This window comes from Triturus cristatus, chromosome 10, assembly GCF_964204655.1.
Source record: "Triturus cristatus chromosome 10, aTriCri1.1, whole genome shotgun sequence".
NCBI lineage: Eukaryota > Metazoa > Chordata > Amphibia > Caudata > Salamandridae > Triturus > Triturus cristatus.
In genome coordinates this window covers 489,989,116-490,006,938 of record NC_140593.1, presented here as the reverse complement: position 1 = coordinate 490,006,938, position 17,823 = coordinate 489,989,116, and the positions used below count along the sequence as shown (strand labels likewise).

Sequence of the window (17,823 nt, the reverse complement as noted above, 5' to 3'; positions counted from 1 at the left end):
GACTTTTCACACCACCAACTCCAACAGTGACCATAACAAGAGATGCTCCTCTAATAGGATGGGGAGCACACATGAACAACCTCAGAGTGAGGGGATTGTGGACACAGCAGGATGCAGTGAAACACATCAATAACTTTGAGCTGAAAACAGTGTTCTTAGCCGTAAGAGCCTTTCAGAAAGAGCTCTACAGGAAAAGGGTGTTAATACAAACAGACAACACAACAACGTTTTACATAAAAAAACAAGGAGGGACTTAGTCTGTCACACACTCAACACTAGCTCAAGAGATTTGGAGATGGGCAATCCCAAGGGGAATAGACATATTAGCAATACACTTACCAGGGAAAGGCATAGAAGCCGACAGACTAAGCAGGCAAGCAGCATCATCCCACAAGTGGGAACTAAATCAGACAGAACTGCAGAAGATTCAGGAAATGGGGGACACCACAAATAGATCTATTTGCAACACCCCACAAAGCAAAATGCTAAAACTTCGCATCCAGGCGACCTTGCAAACAGTCCCTAGGGAATGCGCTATGGATAGACTGGTCAGGGATATTTGCTTACGCTTTTACCCCCAATACCGCTACTGAACAAGGTGATCAGCAAATGCAGGATCAGCAAAATTACAATGATTCTCATCGCACCACAGTGGGCCAGACAAACTTGGTTCTCAGAAATAATGATGTCTCAAGGAAAAATGCACAAACTTCCCAAAAAGGATTTGCTAACAATGCAAAATGGGAAATTACATCACCCAGAACCAGAGAGCTTAGGCCTAGCGGCATGGCTCCTGAGGATTTAGAATTTGCACATCTCAAACTACCAGAATTCACAATGGCTGTGCTGAGGGAAGCTAGGAAACCACCAATAAGAAAATGTTATACAGCTAAATGGTGCCTTAAAAAACGTCTTTCAAAGTAGATTACAAAAGAAAGAACGTTGCTAAAGTACTTGACACATTTACTACAAAGTAAGTTATGCTATACATCACTAAAAGTACACTTAGCAGCAATTGTAGCGTATACAAGAGGCGAAACCGGGAAAAGTATCTTTACGTCACATGTAGTCAAAAGGTTCCTAGAAGGGGGGTGGAAAGGATTGCACCTCCAAAAATGGTGCCAACAAGGAACCTGAACACAGTGCTAGCACAGATGATGAAAGCACTGTTCGAACCACTACACAAAGCAACGCCACAAATGCTCACGCTTAAGACTTCCGTTTTAGTGGCAATAACATCCCTTCGCAGGCACTAACACTACAGGAACCCTACTTCCAAATACATACTAACAGGATTGTCAAGAGAACAGATCCTCAATTCCTACCAAAGGTATACAAATACCAAGTTTCTTTCAAAATCCAAAGACCAAAGCGGAAAAAGCTTTGCACTCGCTTGATGCAAGAAGAGCGGTCATGTACTACATTGTACGATTTAAAGAATACAGGAAAACAAAAGTTATTTGTATCCTTTGCAAACAGTTTTATGGGAAGACCAGTAAACAAAATACTATTGTAAGATGGCTAGCGCAAGCCATACAGTTATGTAACCGGGCACATTCAACAAGAAAGAAAGGAGCAACAATTGCTTTTCTAGCTAACTCCAATTCAAGACCTCTTCATGGCTGCAACATGGTCCTCAGTGCACATATTTACAAAGCATTACTGTGTGGACATTCATAGGCCAGAAGTTCTTACAACATCTATTCACAAACCAAAGCTAATCTTCCACCCAGCCACCACAAGACTAGCAAACCGCTACAAAGTCTATGCACAGCATGTGAATCCAGAAAAGATTCACGCTGCAAAACGAATAGTTTCTTACCTGTCATGTAGTTTTGCAGCTTGAAGAATTTTCTGGATTTACTAGCGAACGCACCCTTCTCCGCCAAGGAAGATAACAATAGGAGGAGAGAAAAAAAAAGAATCTGAAGATGGCGACCAAAGAAAATTCAAGTTGCTAAACTACACCGACCTGGTGAACTTTTTTTTTCTTCTTCCCTCAGCCTCCAGTGGTATTGAGAGGTGTTTTTCAAGAAGGAGATACTATTGGTCACGGTCGACGTCAAGAGGAGGTACGGAGCCAACATGCTCGCCGTCATTGACTGGCTCAACGCCATCTAAGCATCGACACTCAACATCTAGAAACACTTAAGCGATGTTGAGACCTGTGTCACATCGACAACCGACGTCATGAAATGCATCGACGTCGAGGGATTCAGACTCTCCATTACCGAGAGGTAGGCGGTCGACATTGAGAGCCAAATGACGACGAGAGTGGTTGACATCAAGGGCGAGCCTATGTTAACAGAAGTCGAGAAGCATTTCAACGTTGGAACCGAGACAACGACAACAGAGGTCACCGTCAAGAAGATAGATGTCGAGGAGACCGCAAAAACCCACCAATAGAAGGAGAATCAATTTATCATCCTATTCTTGCTCCAAGTCTCCATCTCTGGTAGAAAGAACCCTCTTCTCCCATTCCGGTATCTCCTCAACCTGGCTCACCGGCTTCAACAGCTCCTCCGCTTCTGGCGCTACCAATCCCACCTCCTCCTCTGGTACCTCAAACTCCAACTCTGCCTCCACCAGCTCTACCGCCACCTGTCATTCCCCCTCCTGCAGTGCCTCGGGTTCCTATCACACCAGCACCCAGGAGATCGTGCTCAAGGACACACCATTACTCTCGCCATGGACACCATTCACGTTCCTCTACTAGATCGCACCTCTTGCATTCGCATCATAGATCTCGTCACAGTTCAAGATCACGTTGCCATCACCATGGGGATACGTCCTCGTCCACCAGGGGATACTCTCCTACCTTGTCAGGTTCACCTCAACCTCATTCCTCACCAATTGATGACATCAAAACCTTTCTGGAGGATCTGGTTCGAGGCGCATCTAAATTGAATATACCTATGGCGGTTCCGACTCCATCGACTTCAGTGATCTTTGAAACTCCTCACCAATGCACAGCCTCGAGACCTGTACTCCCACTAGAGCCGGGTCTTCTTGAGTCGGCCATGGAATTGTTCCTCACTCCAGCTACTGCAATATCAGCACTCTCCAGGCTCCAGAAGAAATGCCACCCACAGAGCAAGATCCGCTGTTTTTGTGTTCTGACCCTACACCCAACTTAGTGGTATTATTAGCTGCACGTAAATCCCACGCCTCCATCTGCTACTTCTCCCACTTATGATTAGAGCAAAAGGTTGGACTCGTCAGGCCGCAAGGTCTGCAACATGGCTGCGTCCATGAAATCAGCCAGCGCCACAGCCCTTCTAGGGAGGTACGATCGAGCCTTGTGAGATTCCATTCTCCACTTCGCGGATCACCTTCAAATGAACGCTGGGGGCATTTTCTGAAAATCATCCAGGAGGGAGCTATGGTCTCTAACCAGGTCATCAGTGCGGCAGCAGATTCCTCGATTTTAGCCACCCGTAGTTACTTTCAGGAGTTCTCCTTACGCAGACATGCATGGTGTCGACTGACTTCGCTGAAGCCGGACGCTCAGCTACGTCTTCAGAATTGACGTTTTTCGGGCTCCACTTTCTTCTGCTTGCATGCCGATGAGGGAATGGCGAGAATGAAGGCAGAGATGGATACTTTGAAAGCCGTGGGATTAGAGAAATCTAAAGAACACCGACCCTACCACCGTTGTTTCCCTTCAGAGGGTTCAAACCCCTCAAAGGCAGTCTAGGAGATGACAACAGTATCAACGGTCCTCCCAGCCTCATCGCAAGCAGCAGAGGGGACTTATTATTCATCAGCTAACCTAACCAAGGGAGCCAATAACCTACGGCATCAAAAGCCTGGATCCTCTCTTCCCCCTCTTCCGTTACCCACTCCTGTAGAGGTAAGCATTGCAAATTACCTGGCAGAGTGGCTGCACATAACAGATGCCTGGGTTTTGAATTTTGTCAAACATGGCTATCTTTTCCGATTCATTGCCCCACCACCATCCATTCCACCAAGGTCATTCACGTCTTGCCTCGCGCTTTTACAGGAGGAAGTCAACACGCTGTGACACAAGAAAGTGGTGGAATCTGTCCCTCAACCAATGAGGACAGTGTACTTACTCTAGGCACTTCCTTGTGCCGAAAAAGGGCAAACTAGTTCAGGCCCATTCTTAAACTCTGAAACAAATGGATCCGAAAGGAAAAGTTCAGGATGCTGGTGTTACATCGAATATACCCTCACCTTCATCTAGGAGACTGGATTTGCTCAATAGACCTGCACAGCGCGTATTTTCATATTCCCATCGCAAATTCCTCATATTCGTCGTGGGGCAGTACCACTATGCGGTCCTGCCATTTGGCCTCAAGTCAGCACCCAGGACATTTTCCAAATTCTTGGCTGTGGTGGCAGCGCATCTACGAAAACACAGGATCTTGGTCTATCCTTATCTGGACGACTGGCTGATCAAGGCGTCCTCCTTCCCAGAAGCCCAATTGCATTTCCAATGGACATGCTATCTTCATCATTGCTTGGGTTTTCACATCCGTTTTCAAAGGTCCCCGTCCACACCAATCCAAATGTTGCACTACTTAGGAGCTACCATCGACACACTACAGGAAAAGGTGTTTCCTTCAGATGAATGTTTATCCATTCTGCAGAAATGTGTTAACCTCCAGCGGATAGCCCGTCCAACAGTCTGCATAGTCTCCTTGCTCCTCGGCTCGATGGCCTCCTGCATATTTCTGACTCCCAATGCTCGCCTTCACATGTGCCCAATCCAGGAGTGCTTGCAGGATCAGTGGAACCAATTCTCAGGGTGCTGGGAGGACAAGGTCAACCTATCCACTCATGCGGTCGGTTCACTCCAGTGATGGTGTTCCGCGGAAAATATTCTCAAGGGAATGCATTTTCATCAGCAGGACCCAACACAGACCATTGTGACGGATGCCTCTCTGCTCTGGTGGCGAACCCACATGGGTCACCTGCAGATACAAGGACTATGGTCCTCGAGGGTAAAGACATACCATATCAACCTCCTGGAACTCCATGCAGTTCACCTAGTACTCAAGGCGTTTCATCCTTCGTTCACGACCAACACCCTGCTTATTCAGACGGACAATACAACCACCATGTACTACCTGAACAAGCAAGGTGGAACACGGTCAAGAGCCCTGTCACAAGAGGCTCAAAGGATCTCGCACTGGCTCCTTGCCAGAATTTGAAACCGATAGCCTCTCACCTGCCAGGTGTTTAGAACATCTAGGCAGACTCGCCCAACAGGGTTCTTGATGAAAACCATGAGTGGGTGCTGAACGAAGAGGTCATACTAGCTATCTTTAGCTTGTGGGTCACATCCTCTACAGACCTTTTCGCCACAGCGGAAAACAAACAAATCTGCGCCTTCGCTGCCCGGTTTTACCATCCAAGGTCATTGGGGAATGATCTATGGATCGACTGGTCCAACAAATGTCTTTACGCTTTTCCTCCAATAACTCTAATACCGGCAATCCTGCTCACGCTTTCAACCACGTACACAGAGCTGATCTTAAATATCTTTCTTGGAAGACGGCACTCCTTCTAGCCCTTACCTCTGCCAGGCGAGTAAGTGAGCTCCATGCATTCTCAGTTCAAGACCCTTTTCTTCAGTTCAAACATGACTGGCTCATACTGCGGACTAATCCTAAATATGAGCCCAAAGTCCTGTCTGACTTTCACCTCAATGAACCTATAGTCTTGCAGACCTTTTCCCGAATCCTCAAACAGCGGCAGAAAGAGCTCTACACTCTCTAGACCTTAAACGCTGCCTTAAATTCTTCACAGGACAAAATCGTTCTGCAAATCCAACCAACTCTTTGTGGCTTACAGTCGACCTAGGAAGGGTCTTCCACTGACTAAACAAAGTATCTCTCGTTGGATCTCTGGAGCTATTACTTTCTGTCACCAGCAAGCAGGCCACCCCTTGCGTTCCACGGTTCGAGCCCATTCCACCAGGGCGATGTCTACTTCCATGGCACTCTTTGGGGGTGTCCCTATCACAGACATTTGCAGAGCGGCAACATGGAAGACGCCACATACATTTACCAAGCATTACTGCTTGGATACGGAACTCATGAAGGATGCTGTAGTGGGACAGGCGGTGTTGCGTCCTCTATTTCGCTAGAGGTGAGCCCTTTTTTCATCCCACCATCCTTTCTTTTATACGCACATTCTCTATTGTGTTCCTTAATGGTTTCTTTGATTGACCTTTGGTACTTTCTTTGTATTACATTGATATGTTATTATCTGGTGAGTTTTTATATGCTGTACCATCCGAAATGGGCTTATCATTGCTTACTACTCTGATTCAGGCATGTGAATCTATGAAAGATACCCTAATACTGGATAAGGAATGCGTTACTTACCTGTAACTGCAGTTATCCAGTATTGGTATCTTTCATAGATTCACATGCAACCTACCCACCTCCCCTGGAAGGGCTCTCCTAGTTCTCTGTGATACACCTTCTTAGCACTGTGATTCCGAAAATCCGAGGGACTAGAGCTCCTTCCAGGTGGGTTCCAGAGGGTGGTGATAGCTGATTGGCTCTTCTCTAGAGTTTGGTTCTTTTTACAAAAGGACATGGAGATTTTACTAATGTGAGACCCTTACTATAAATGTCTAATGGGCCATTACTTTATTTATGTACCACGGACTCCTATCTCGACGACGGGGAATGATTCAGGCATGTGAATCTATGAAAGATACCAATACTCTATAACTGCAGTTACAAGTAAGTAACGCATTCCGTATTTTTATATATATTTTAACACCAAGAACTTCGTTATTGGGTAATTCAATTTTTATAGGTAAGTAAAAATGTAGCACAAATGTGTTTTTAAGTGGTAATGCTTTCCTATGGAGAAAAAGGCATATTTTGCATACAGGTACTTTGAATTGTATTGTGGGGCGTCTCTTTAGGACATGAGGTGTTACGGGTCCAAAGTACCACCGGCAGTTTGAGATTTTCCTGCCCTGAAGTAGAGTTCGTTGGTACCCTTGCTCACTACATCGTAGGCAAAGAGGGGGGCCACATATAAACTGGCTGCAGAGGGGGACTTGAGGACAAGCCCAGGAGCTCCCAACATGGGCCTCTCAGTTTGTGAGGGTCCTGGGAGCAGGGGGCACAGTTGGTTGTCATGGACCCGAGCCTAGGAGCTCGGCTGCAGAGGGTTTAGGTCAAAGACACACCTGCAGAGGCAAAACAGTATAGCTGGGCCACTACCTGTGCTGTCTCTGTGATGCTGACGTCCTTTGATGGATGGTTGGTCATTTCAGTGTTAGTCTGATTTGGACTCCAAGCTTTGGTTGCTGTAAGGGGTCCGGTACACAAACATAACATGTTACAATGCATTGCGTTTCATTACAACGTGGTCGTTACAATGAACGCGTTGTTAGAACGCGATACCTTTATAACGCAAGTCATTAGATCGACTTGCTCTAGATGGCGCTCCAACCTTTAGTAATAGTATAATTTACTATTCCAACTCAAGCCTGCGCAACAGTAGGGAAGGTGTTGGAATAGTAAATTATACTGTTCCTTACGTTGGAGCTCCATCTAGAGCAAGTCGATCTAACGCATTATTACAAAGCGGTCTTTGTGACTACCGCGTTGTGAAGGTAACGACTGCGTTGTAAAGGCTGTTTTTCCCGGTACACTGGGTATGGGTGCAGGGCTGCTCTGGTTGGTCCTTGCGGCTTGACACTTGGTGGGAAGACGGATCGGACCTCTGGAGCACAGTGACCTCCTCCTGGGCGGCTGCTGCGACGTGGTCCCGGTGAAGAGCAGAACGATAAACATGATGTGGTTGGTGGCTGCAGGGAAATGGCTCCTCCACTTCAAGGGAGATATTGATGGCTTGGTGAAGTGCTGGAGGCCCTCTGAGGCTTTTGGAGGATGCACAGCTGGTGGACGAGTCAGGTTGTCATGTTTGTTGGGACAGGAGCAGGTAGGCACACAGGGATTGGCTCCAAAGTCCATCAGCAGTTCTCGCTCTTTATCCTCTTCTTTCTTCAGTCAGACAAATCATACGTTTCTGATGTCACCTAAATACTGAATTTAGGGGCGTGAAGGGAAGGAAAGTTAAGGGTAGTAGCTCATGGGATACTTGACCTTGGGGTCACTATGCTCCCTATGTGACCACTTCTTGTGGGGAATGGACATAACCTTGTCCTTGTTCCTAATTCTACCAAAATAAAGATGGTGCAATCCTGCTGGAGGAGGTGTGAACACCTTCCTCTGGAGCAGGCATTGTTCCTGTCCTCAGAGCATGGTCTCACCTGCAGGAGGATCAGAATCATGTCTGTAGTGGCATACTGAACGATACCAGTCAGCCAGCACACGAAGAGGCTGGTAGGGTTTCAGGGTTCACTTCTAAGGTGCCCTCTGGGTGCATGTTTTAATAAATCCACTACTGGCATCAGTATGGCTTTATTAAGACAAGGGGTTTGATACCAAACACCATGGGTTTCCATAAAGCTGTCATGTAGCCGGGGAAGTCATAATGACCAGTGCCCAGTACATGTAATCAAGATGGCTTCCCTGCTCACTTGTACTATCTAGCAATTGAACAAAACGGCACAGGGTCATATCTGCTCATGTAGATTTGTCCTCACAAAGCAATATAATGCACCCTGCTTTAGAACTGTAAGGCCTAGTGTGGGGTGACTTCCATATATTTCATGTAGTTTCTGGGGGCATGGCCAGGTTGTTTTCCCATTTGTCTGCATCATTTCACTCAGCCTGCAATGGCAGTCTCAATGAGTTTGATGTTGGGCTCTTGAGGGTGGCACAATACATGCTGCAGCCCTTAGGGACCATCTTTAGTACCCAAGTACCAGGCGGGGTACCAATTACTAGAGACTTAGACTTTCTAATGGTCTTGCAAATTAGGAAACAATGGAACAGTTATCTTGTTTTGGGGAAAGAGCGCTGGCGACTCAAGTTAGCAGGAAGCCAGTGCACTTCAGTCACAATTGCATCAGATACCAGCCAAAAAGTGGGATGACCATGTCAAAAAGGGTCCCTTTCCTACAGACATATTGTAGTAAACGTTTTGGGCTTGAAAACATGGATTATTAGGTGAAATAGTTTAGTAAATGTGAAATACCCTTGGTCTGTGTCAAGCACTAATATCTAAAGTATCGTAAAAAAAAAAAAAAAAAAGTACTTCTTGAACTTTATATTTAGTCTCGTTAAAAAGTGTAAAGGGACTCTTGCGCTCATCTGGCAATTTCATCCGTTTCATGGAGCCAATTTAGATGGCCATGATGGAGGACAAGAGTTTCCTTATTCATCTTAGTAACTGAATTGTCATTATTGTTAGGCTGTCTATACTTAAAGGTGACTAAATGCATGTAGTCATGTAGGTATCTTGAAGTGGTAACTGTCTTTTGTTCTTGGATTCAAATTGAGAGTTAACTGGTTTTCTGTGCGATAGTAATTGTATCCCAGCCGTGCAAAATCTAGATGCGTGAGGAAAAAAATGTTTTAAAGAAGTCATTGAAATTGATGCTTTTAAAGATGTGTGCTTTCATTTTGGAAGTGACCAAGTTAATTGAATGGCTTATCTTTTTTTTATAATGAAAGCAAAAAAAGTTATGTATTAATTGTATGCGACAAGCATTGTTTATTTTTTCTCCCTCTTTGTTTAATTATTTACCCTCTGTCTTTTATCTTGTCTTGCATGTAGCATATCTTTCTAAAATATTTTGAAATAAGTGTCATAAATCTCTCACATAATGCATCTTTCACTAATTTTACTACTCTTCGCTTTAAACGTAAACTTCGATCCTGTTGTGCTCCTTCCTCTGCCTCACTTTGTACTTCGCATCACTTCTCCTTGAGTGCTTTTTTCACCTTGCGCCCATCCGATTCTTGCTACCCTACACCCATAGTATGTTTTTGGTTAATTTTACATTTTCTTGAATTGCCCCACTCTTGCATCACATTGAATTCTATTATTGGAGTGAATTTGTTGACCTTACTAATCAACCACATTCCATTGCTTTAACTATTGCTACTGTGGTATTACTTTAAATGCGTCCTAAAGACCTATTGTCTTTAAGTATTTTGACAATTTAAGTCAGTTGTTGTTGTAACTGTATCTGTTGGTCTTTATATTTGAAGAAATTGGAAGAGTTGGAAAAGGAGGAGGAGCTGAAAGAAGCTGCAGGGGAGTATGACAGTGAATCAGAAAGTGAAGATGATGAAATGACGGAAATCAGACAGCTAGCTCAGCAAATTCGTGAAAAGAAGAAACTGAAAATATTAGAATCCAAGGAAAAAGACAAACAAGGTCCAAGGTTGCCAAGAACAGCTAAAAGAGTAAGTGAGCTGTAGTTTCCTTTAAAATCCAAAGTACATTATTTAGTAGCTTGCCCAGAAATTGTGTTTTCTTGTGGCTAATAGAGCTGAAGAAGACTTTCCAATCCTACCTATTTGTGTATTTCTGTGTCCATGTTAATGTTTGCCTAAGCTACAAATGTGTTTACTCAGACCTAGTTAATCTAGTTTTATCTGGAGGCTTTTGTGAAATCCAAAATTGAAATAATCCTTATGAGTAAAAAAAAAAATTGGATCGTGATGTCAAGGCCACGCTTGCACTAGGGTGAAAATTGGCTCCTTGATGTTTTTGGACAGCCCTGTTTCTAAAATAAAATTTCCCTCTTTGAAGTGTGCTCCCCCCAATTTAAAAGAAAGGGCCCGTGCTTTTCCCAAATGAGAGGTGAATATATGCAATAGCATTTTCCCCTGCATTGCATCTGAATGACAAATCACTTAAGAGGGTTGCTGATGCTGGTTCCCCATGGAGTCACAGAAGGAGATTCTTGTGGTCAGCTGAGAGTACCTTGTTAGTAGGACCTGATTAGTAGTCCTGCCAAGAATCAGAGAATACTTAACCCCAGTTTCAGATGCAATGCCGTCTGCACCTCTATGGAAGAGCTTTACTGTACTGTATTCAGATCTTGCTTCCAATACCTGCCTCGACGACTTGTGCGAACAGGCTGCTGTGTGGTGCACATAACTCCTGAGATGGGCCGAGGGTATATTGAAGATGAGTTAGTGTAGGTCAGTCTAAGCAGATCGGAATACTTAAACCGAAAACAGAGACATTGCATTATGTTGTTAAAGCTGACCCCTTTACTGTGGGTAGGAAAAGCAGCACTGAGCCCCATAGAGGCAGTTTGATGGGTATTAGACACTTAATTTAATGGCATATAAAAGCAAGGCACCTGTACACACGATTGCGCAACAACACCTAATTCTGTGCTCCTTAACCATCTCACGCCCTGAGACCGATATGTTCATCTAGATGAGAACTAGTCAAAGACTAAAGAAAATAAGGTTGAAGATTGTCTGTGTGGGCACACATGCTGCTTTTGAAAGGAGGCAAATGTACTTTGCAGATGATACATGATAGTAGTCGTGGTAATGTGGTGTTTGATCTCTGAAATACAGCACATTTGGCACCTAGCAGCAGCCCCTGAAGGGCACCAAGTAGAAAAACAAAAGCTCTATGTGCCAGAAAGTGTCCTTAGTTAAGTAGAAACGAGGTATCAGAGAAAAGGCTAAAGGAGGAAGTGCTCACCAAAGACTCCTCAAGAGTGTCTGAAGAACAATTGTAAAAGAAGTATATGCACAATTATGCCAAACAGCCACTAACCTTGACAGGTGATTATCTCCTTAAAATACTTTTAAATATATCGTCCATAGGTAGAGCGTATTGGTACCAGTAATAGAAATGCTTTCCTGGAGCAGGCAGTCAAGTGACCGTGTGGATGCCAGTATTTGACTCTGGCTAGAGAATCAGATGACCGAACTACTTGAGAAGAGTGACTTGGCGAAAGGTCAAGAAGGGCCAAACTGCACCTGAGATTCTTCATGTAATGAAGGGTGGGGAGGACATTTGGCTATTTTAGACTATGCACAGTCCATGCTTCACAAGATCTAGATGAAGGCTATGTCTGGAATTGGGAATGGGGCACAGAGTGGTGAGACTTGAGAGTAACTAGTGGTGAACTAAGAAATATTATGGTGAAGTGGTCCTTTTTCCAGGCAGAAGAAAATCCCAAGGTAAACTAGAGAGTTCTTCTGTGGAAGAACAGTCCAGATCTTCCCAGAACTCCCAAGTGTACTGTGAAATGTACTTCATGAAAGTGTATTTCAAAGAATACGCTCCAAAATGATTCCTCATGCTCAGGGTTACTATTGAGCTGACAAACAGGAAAATGTGCTTTAATTAAATCTCCCCATTTGCTCTTGAGATTCAACTGTAGCTAAAGTGGCATGTAATTAAAACCCCCATAACAGGGGGTGAAAATTATGCAGATCTCTACAGATTGATCTCATTAGAGATTCCCGAAGAGGGTGCTTCTAAATGAAACTGAAGACTGAAAAGCTAGGCGCGAAAAGAATGATGCTGTTCACCAGTCAAGCTACTCAGCTAATGAACAATTTAGGATTGACAAGTCATCAGTGAGAGCTTTTTGTCATCATATACTGCATACTAGTAGAAGAAATGGCAGCGTATTGAACAAGAAAGTGTAGGGGATTGGTGTTCTTACTGTTTATTAGTCATGTTGGGTGTAATATTAGTTTTGCAGCAGGAATCTTATCTGGATTCACATGCTGTGCATTATTTTGCCATCTTGTGGTTGAGTCCGGAATTGTAGTATTTCTTTTTTTTTTTTTTTTGGTTGGTGAGCATCAACGTACTACCATTAGGTGTCCTTCTGTGACGTCGACGTGCTTCATCCGGAAGCTCCCACCTTTGGTCGCCATCTTCAGGTTCCTTTCTCCCGCCGTTGGGTCTGGATCGATACGGAAGGAGCTCCCAAGATTGGAGAGAAGAATCAACGAAAATAAAGGAAAAACAAACGCCGGTAGGGCGTTTTTTTTTTCCGTCTTTTAACTTTCAAATTAAGATGACCGTAGTTCGACGAAGGGTCGAAAAACAAGACACTGTTCAAGTTTTGCAACAACTATCACCACAAATGCGCACAGAAGGATCAGCACCCCATCTGCAATCTGTGCCTGCCGCTGGATCATCAGAGCGATGACTAACGCTTGCTCCGTCTTCACCTCGAAGACATTGAGGGTGAGAGAAGTAGGTAAGAGAGTCGCCGACATCGAAAAAACTAGAAGAGTCTCAAAAATCAGACTCTACCACCAAAGGAGCCTCGATGTCGAAGCATTCTGCGACCGCAGCTGCATCCAAACAAAAACATTCCATAGGAACCTTGGATAAGGACTCCAGAACGGCAAATGTCCTCAAAGACAAAAATGTCGAAAGACAGTCTGGAAAAGGATGCCTTGGCGTCGAATAAGAGAGGTCCAAAAAAGCGTCGACAACCGGTTCGGCGTCAACAGGCGAAAAATGGAAAGCCGAAAATCTCGACGCCGAAATAGAGAAGAGGAGGAAAAGGCTTGAAGCCGAAATGACTAATATTTTGCAACATAAAATGGACTTCGACTAAAGCATACAGCAATTTTAAGATCCTGCCGAAAACAAAAAATATGGAAGGCGAAAAGGTAGTCTTACAACTAATACCACTGACAACCCCTGAACCGATCGAAGAAGAATCATCATTCTTCGAAGAAGACGTCGAGGAAGAGGAACAGACATATGCCGAATTGGTGATCTCGGAGAATCAAGACCTCCAATGGCAAGATCTCGACGCCGAATCACCTGAGGAGGCTATGGAAACATATCCTTCGAGGCCATCATCCCCAGATGACATTTGCATGTATAGTCAGGTGATTTAAGAAAGCTGCTGAAACCTTTGGGGTTCAACTGGAGGAAGAAAAACCACAGTCGTGTTTTTTATTAGAACCACTGATGTCTACACAAGCCAGGAATCAATTGCTCCCAATGCTGCCAAGTGTACTAGACCAGGGGAAAGAGGCATTCAAAGAGCCTGCTGCATGCAAGGCTATCACACCAAGAGCAGAAAAGAAGTATAAGCATTCCTCTAAGGATCCTATATACATCGTGGGATCTGTGCCAGCTGACTCTTATTATTACTTCAACAGCATGGAAAAGAGCAAATACACCAACTACAGTGGGACCACCTCCAGACAAAGAAAGCAAAAGGATGGACCTGGTAGGAAGGAAGGTGGAAAGAAGTGCAGCAAATTAATGGCGCATAGACAATTCAAATGAATGGTTGAACAGACATGCTTATCAACATTGGGAGGAGGTAGGAGAATTGTTAAGTAATCTACCTGAACAATACCAAAAAAGAGCTAGCCACCTGGTGGAAGAGGGTAAAAACATTGCAAATACATGTTTAAAATCAGCCCTAGATGCCGCTGAACCATTAAGCAGACAAATGATGATTGATATCACAGAAAGGAGGAACGCATGGCTTAGAATCTCAGGCTTCAAGCCAGAAGCACAAAGTAACATCATTAACTCACCATTCAATGGGGAGCAATTGTTTGGAAGTGTGTTTGATGAAAAGCTCAATCAATTAAAAAAGGATATCGAAACAGCAAGGTCCATGGGGGCTCTACAGTTCAGAGGCATGCGTAGAGGCACACCGTCAAGGAGACCAGCGGGGAGAGGTATACACCAACCTACTACCTCGCATCAAGGTTACCGGCAAGCGTACCAAGCTGGAAACCAGGGTCCACAACAGGGACAACAGCAGAGCTAGCAATACCAAGGAAGATCATCTTTTCGAGGGCGTCCCCGTGGCAGAGGTCAGCCACAAAGAGGTGGGCAACAAACCTCTACTAAGTGACTGCACTCACAAAACTGGACACTCACAAACAGCAGCAGTGAGGGTACACACAGAAAAACATGTACAAAGACAAAAACAAACCAGTTTACAGTTCCTCCAACACTCCACCCCAGTAGGAGGCAGACTAAGTTTTTTCCTGCAAAAAAAGAGGGAGATCACCTCAGACAAATGGATTTTAAACATAATACAGTACAGTTACTTCATAGAGTTAACGAAACAACCTCCAAATAGGAGGCAAAAGCAAAAGAGACATTCAAAAGAAGAATTATCTCACCTATTCAAAGAGGTGCAGGAACTTAAGGGAAAACATGCAATAGAGCACGTACAACACAGAGAAAAGAACAACGGAGTATATTCAACATGCTTCCTAATTCCAAAGGTGGATGAAACATTATTGCCAATGTTGGACCTAAGGTTTCTAAACAAATTTATAAAAACACAAAGATTCAAAATGGCTGCACTGCAAGAGGTGCTACCTCAGTTGCAAAACGGAGATTACATGGCTACAATAGACTTAGAAGATTGGTATTTACACATCTCAGTGAACAAGAGACACAAGAGGCTGTTATCATTTGTTGTGGACAAAAAACACTACCAATTCAAAGTACTAGCTTTCGGACTAAAATAAGCACCGAGAGTGTTTACAAAGTGCCTAGCAGCAGTAGCGGCACATCTCAGAAGGCAGGGGATTCATGTTTACCCCTACTTGGACGACTGGTTAACAAGAGCAAACTCTTAGTCTATGCAAACATGCAAACAGCATATACAAATTCAGATATGCTTTATTCGATCACTAGTATCATAAAAGCAGTGTGTAGCAAACATACAAAAACGTTTAGAACTATACAGTTGTTCACATCGAGTTAAAACGTGATGAAACTAGATTTTGGAGTTGCTAAATTTATAAGAGGCCCGTTTATCGTGGTATTATTGTCCACCCCCCTTTTCTCTGTCTTTAGAAGCCTCAGTCTTTTATACTCCCAATCCTTTCCCTGCCCTGTTGCCTAGGTTGAGCCGGAAAGAACACCTAGAGCAAAGGGCCTCACCTCCGTTCTTGTTTTGCAGGGACATATCATGTAACCTGAATGTCTCTTCCCAGATCAAGCAATTGGTTTCTGCTACATGTGGGGGGCTTTAAACAACCAGGGGTTCTGGCGCTATACACTACCTTACGTTGGTATAGTATATTCAGAGCCAGCTTTCTACAGGCCCCCTGTGCCAGTGCTTCTTCCCTAAAAGCTATTCCCCAATTGGCCCTTCAGTCCCCCTGTAAGACCTAGTTAAAGGTGCCTGGGTACCAGGGGCATGGGGACTGTAGAGGATTCTCTGGGGACCCCTCTCGTAGGCCATGCAGACTGCCACTGCAGCATACTTGGCCTGGTGTAGACACAATTACAAAGTCGACATGGCACACTACCTGTGTGCCATGCCAGCTAGCACTACCTAAGATACAGGTAGGTCACCCCTCAAGCAGGCTTTACCAGCCCTAAGGCAGGGTTCACTATATCTCAAGTATTGGGGGTATATTCCTTATTGTACGTGCCAGTGAAGCTTTAGAGAGTACATGGGCTGGAAATTCGACAACTCTCGTTCCACAGCACCATGATGGCTTCACTGAATACAGGAGTATTTGGTACCTAACTACTAGTCATAAGAAACCCACACTGATGCCAGTGTGAGATTTATTGTAACGTGTACTCAGAGGTGCCCCCTGAAAATCTCACGACCCTGGTGTGGGCAATGACTGGCTTTAGGCAGCCTGCCACACAGACCTGTTTCTGCACCACTGGGTGAAGAGCCTCTGCATTCATGGACCAGAAACAGTGCATTTCCTGGCAGAGGTGTCACACCTTCCCCAGGATGGGACAGTGTTCGTAGGGGAAGCTTCAAAGACCTGCCGTCTTTGTTATACAACCCCCAGCTGCCGCTTATAGCTGCAGATTGCAGCCCCCAGTTTACACCCCCAATTTGGGCGGGAAAACCGACGGAAAAACTTAAACGCTAGGAAGTATGCCCATCTTGCCAACTCCACCCTTCAGGTGGAGAAGCCGAAGTTGAGCACACTTTTCCCTTCCCTCCATCTTGAAGATGAGTGGACTCCTCCAATCAGGGCTAGGTCTATGCCCCCCACACAGAAGGGTGGCATAATAGTGGGTGTAGTCACCCAGATAAGGTGCCTGTTGCTGCTACCTTTGAGAAAGTGCCATCTTTCTTGCATGGTATGCCCCCCACTTTTTGCTGAATTGCTGAATGTACTTTGACTGAGTGTGCCCTGGTCTCCTGCCAATCAGGTGCCCAGGGCCTATGTTCCTTCCCTAAAAACTGTGCTGAAACCTAAAACCCAAATTGGCAAACCCTGGCCACATATCAGCCCCTGGTAAATGGTACACTAGGTACCCAGGGCCTTGTGACCAGGGAAGGCCCCTTTGGGCTTCAGCATTTATTGTGCGACCCTTAGAGGCCCTGTACCCTGACACCAACACACTGCCCTTGCAGGCTGAGTGTCTGGGTATAGAACAAAACAGTCTTGACAGGGCACACATCTGTGTGTGTCATGCCCACAACATACACTGCCCTGACATACATCAGCCGCCCCGCTAGCTGGGTGCCCTATGCCAGTGGTGTGGGTACAGGTGCTTGAGCCCTGTGCCACTAGAGTACCCAGGTCCATTTCTGGGCACTGTAAGTGCAGTGCTGCCATTTAAGAGCATATGGTGCTGGGAGCTCGTCAAACACAAACTCCACAGCACCATAATGGCAACACTGAAGACTGAGAAGTATGGTATCAAACTTCTCAGCACATTAAACCCGCACTGATGCCAGTGCAGGATTTAATGTACAATGCACGACAGAGGGCATCTTAGAGATGCCCCCTGAACCTAACCTACAATCCACGTCTGGTCTGAGGGGCTGCCTAGGCTGCCACACAGCAGACATGTTGCTGGACCCCTGGGTAGAGAGCCATCCGCTCTCCTGGGCCTGCAACAATGCACATCCTGGGAGATGTGCTATGTCTCCTCCCCTAGGATGGGCTGTACTCAGCAACTGCCCCCTACCGGTTCTAAACCCCCACTCTGGCAGGAAGA

At 45.1% G+C, this 17,823-nt stretch overlaps 1 protein-coding gene across 1 annotated transcript in view; it reads left to right on the top strand.

Annotated features, from left to right (window-relative positions):
- GTPBP4 (GTP binding protein 4) overlaps positions 1–17,823 on the top strand; it is a 195,012-nt gene that overhangs the window by 148,577 nt on the left and 28,612 nt on the right. The window contains exon 14 of the mRNA XM_085631911.1: positions 10,119–10,316. Coding sequence (XP_085488037.1) covers positions 10,119–10,316 — 198 coding nt within the window. The remainder of the gene's footprint in view (positions 1–10,118; positions 10,317–17,823) is intronic.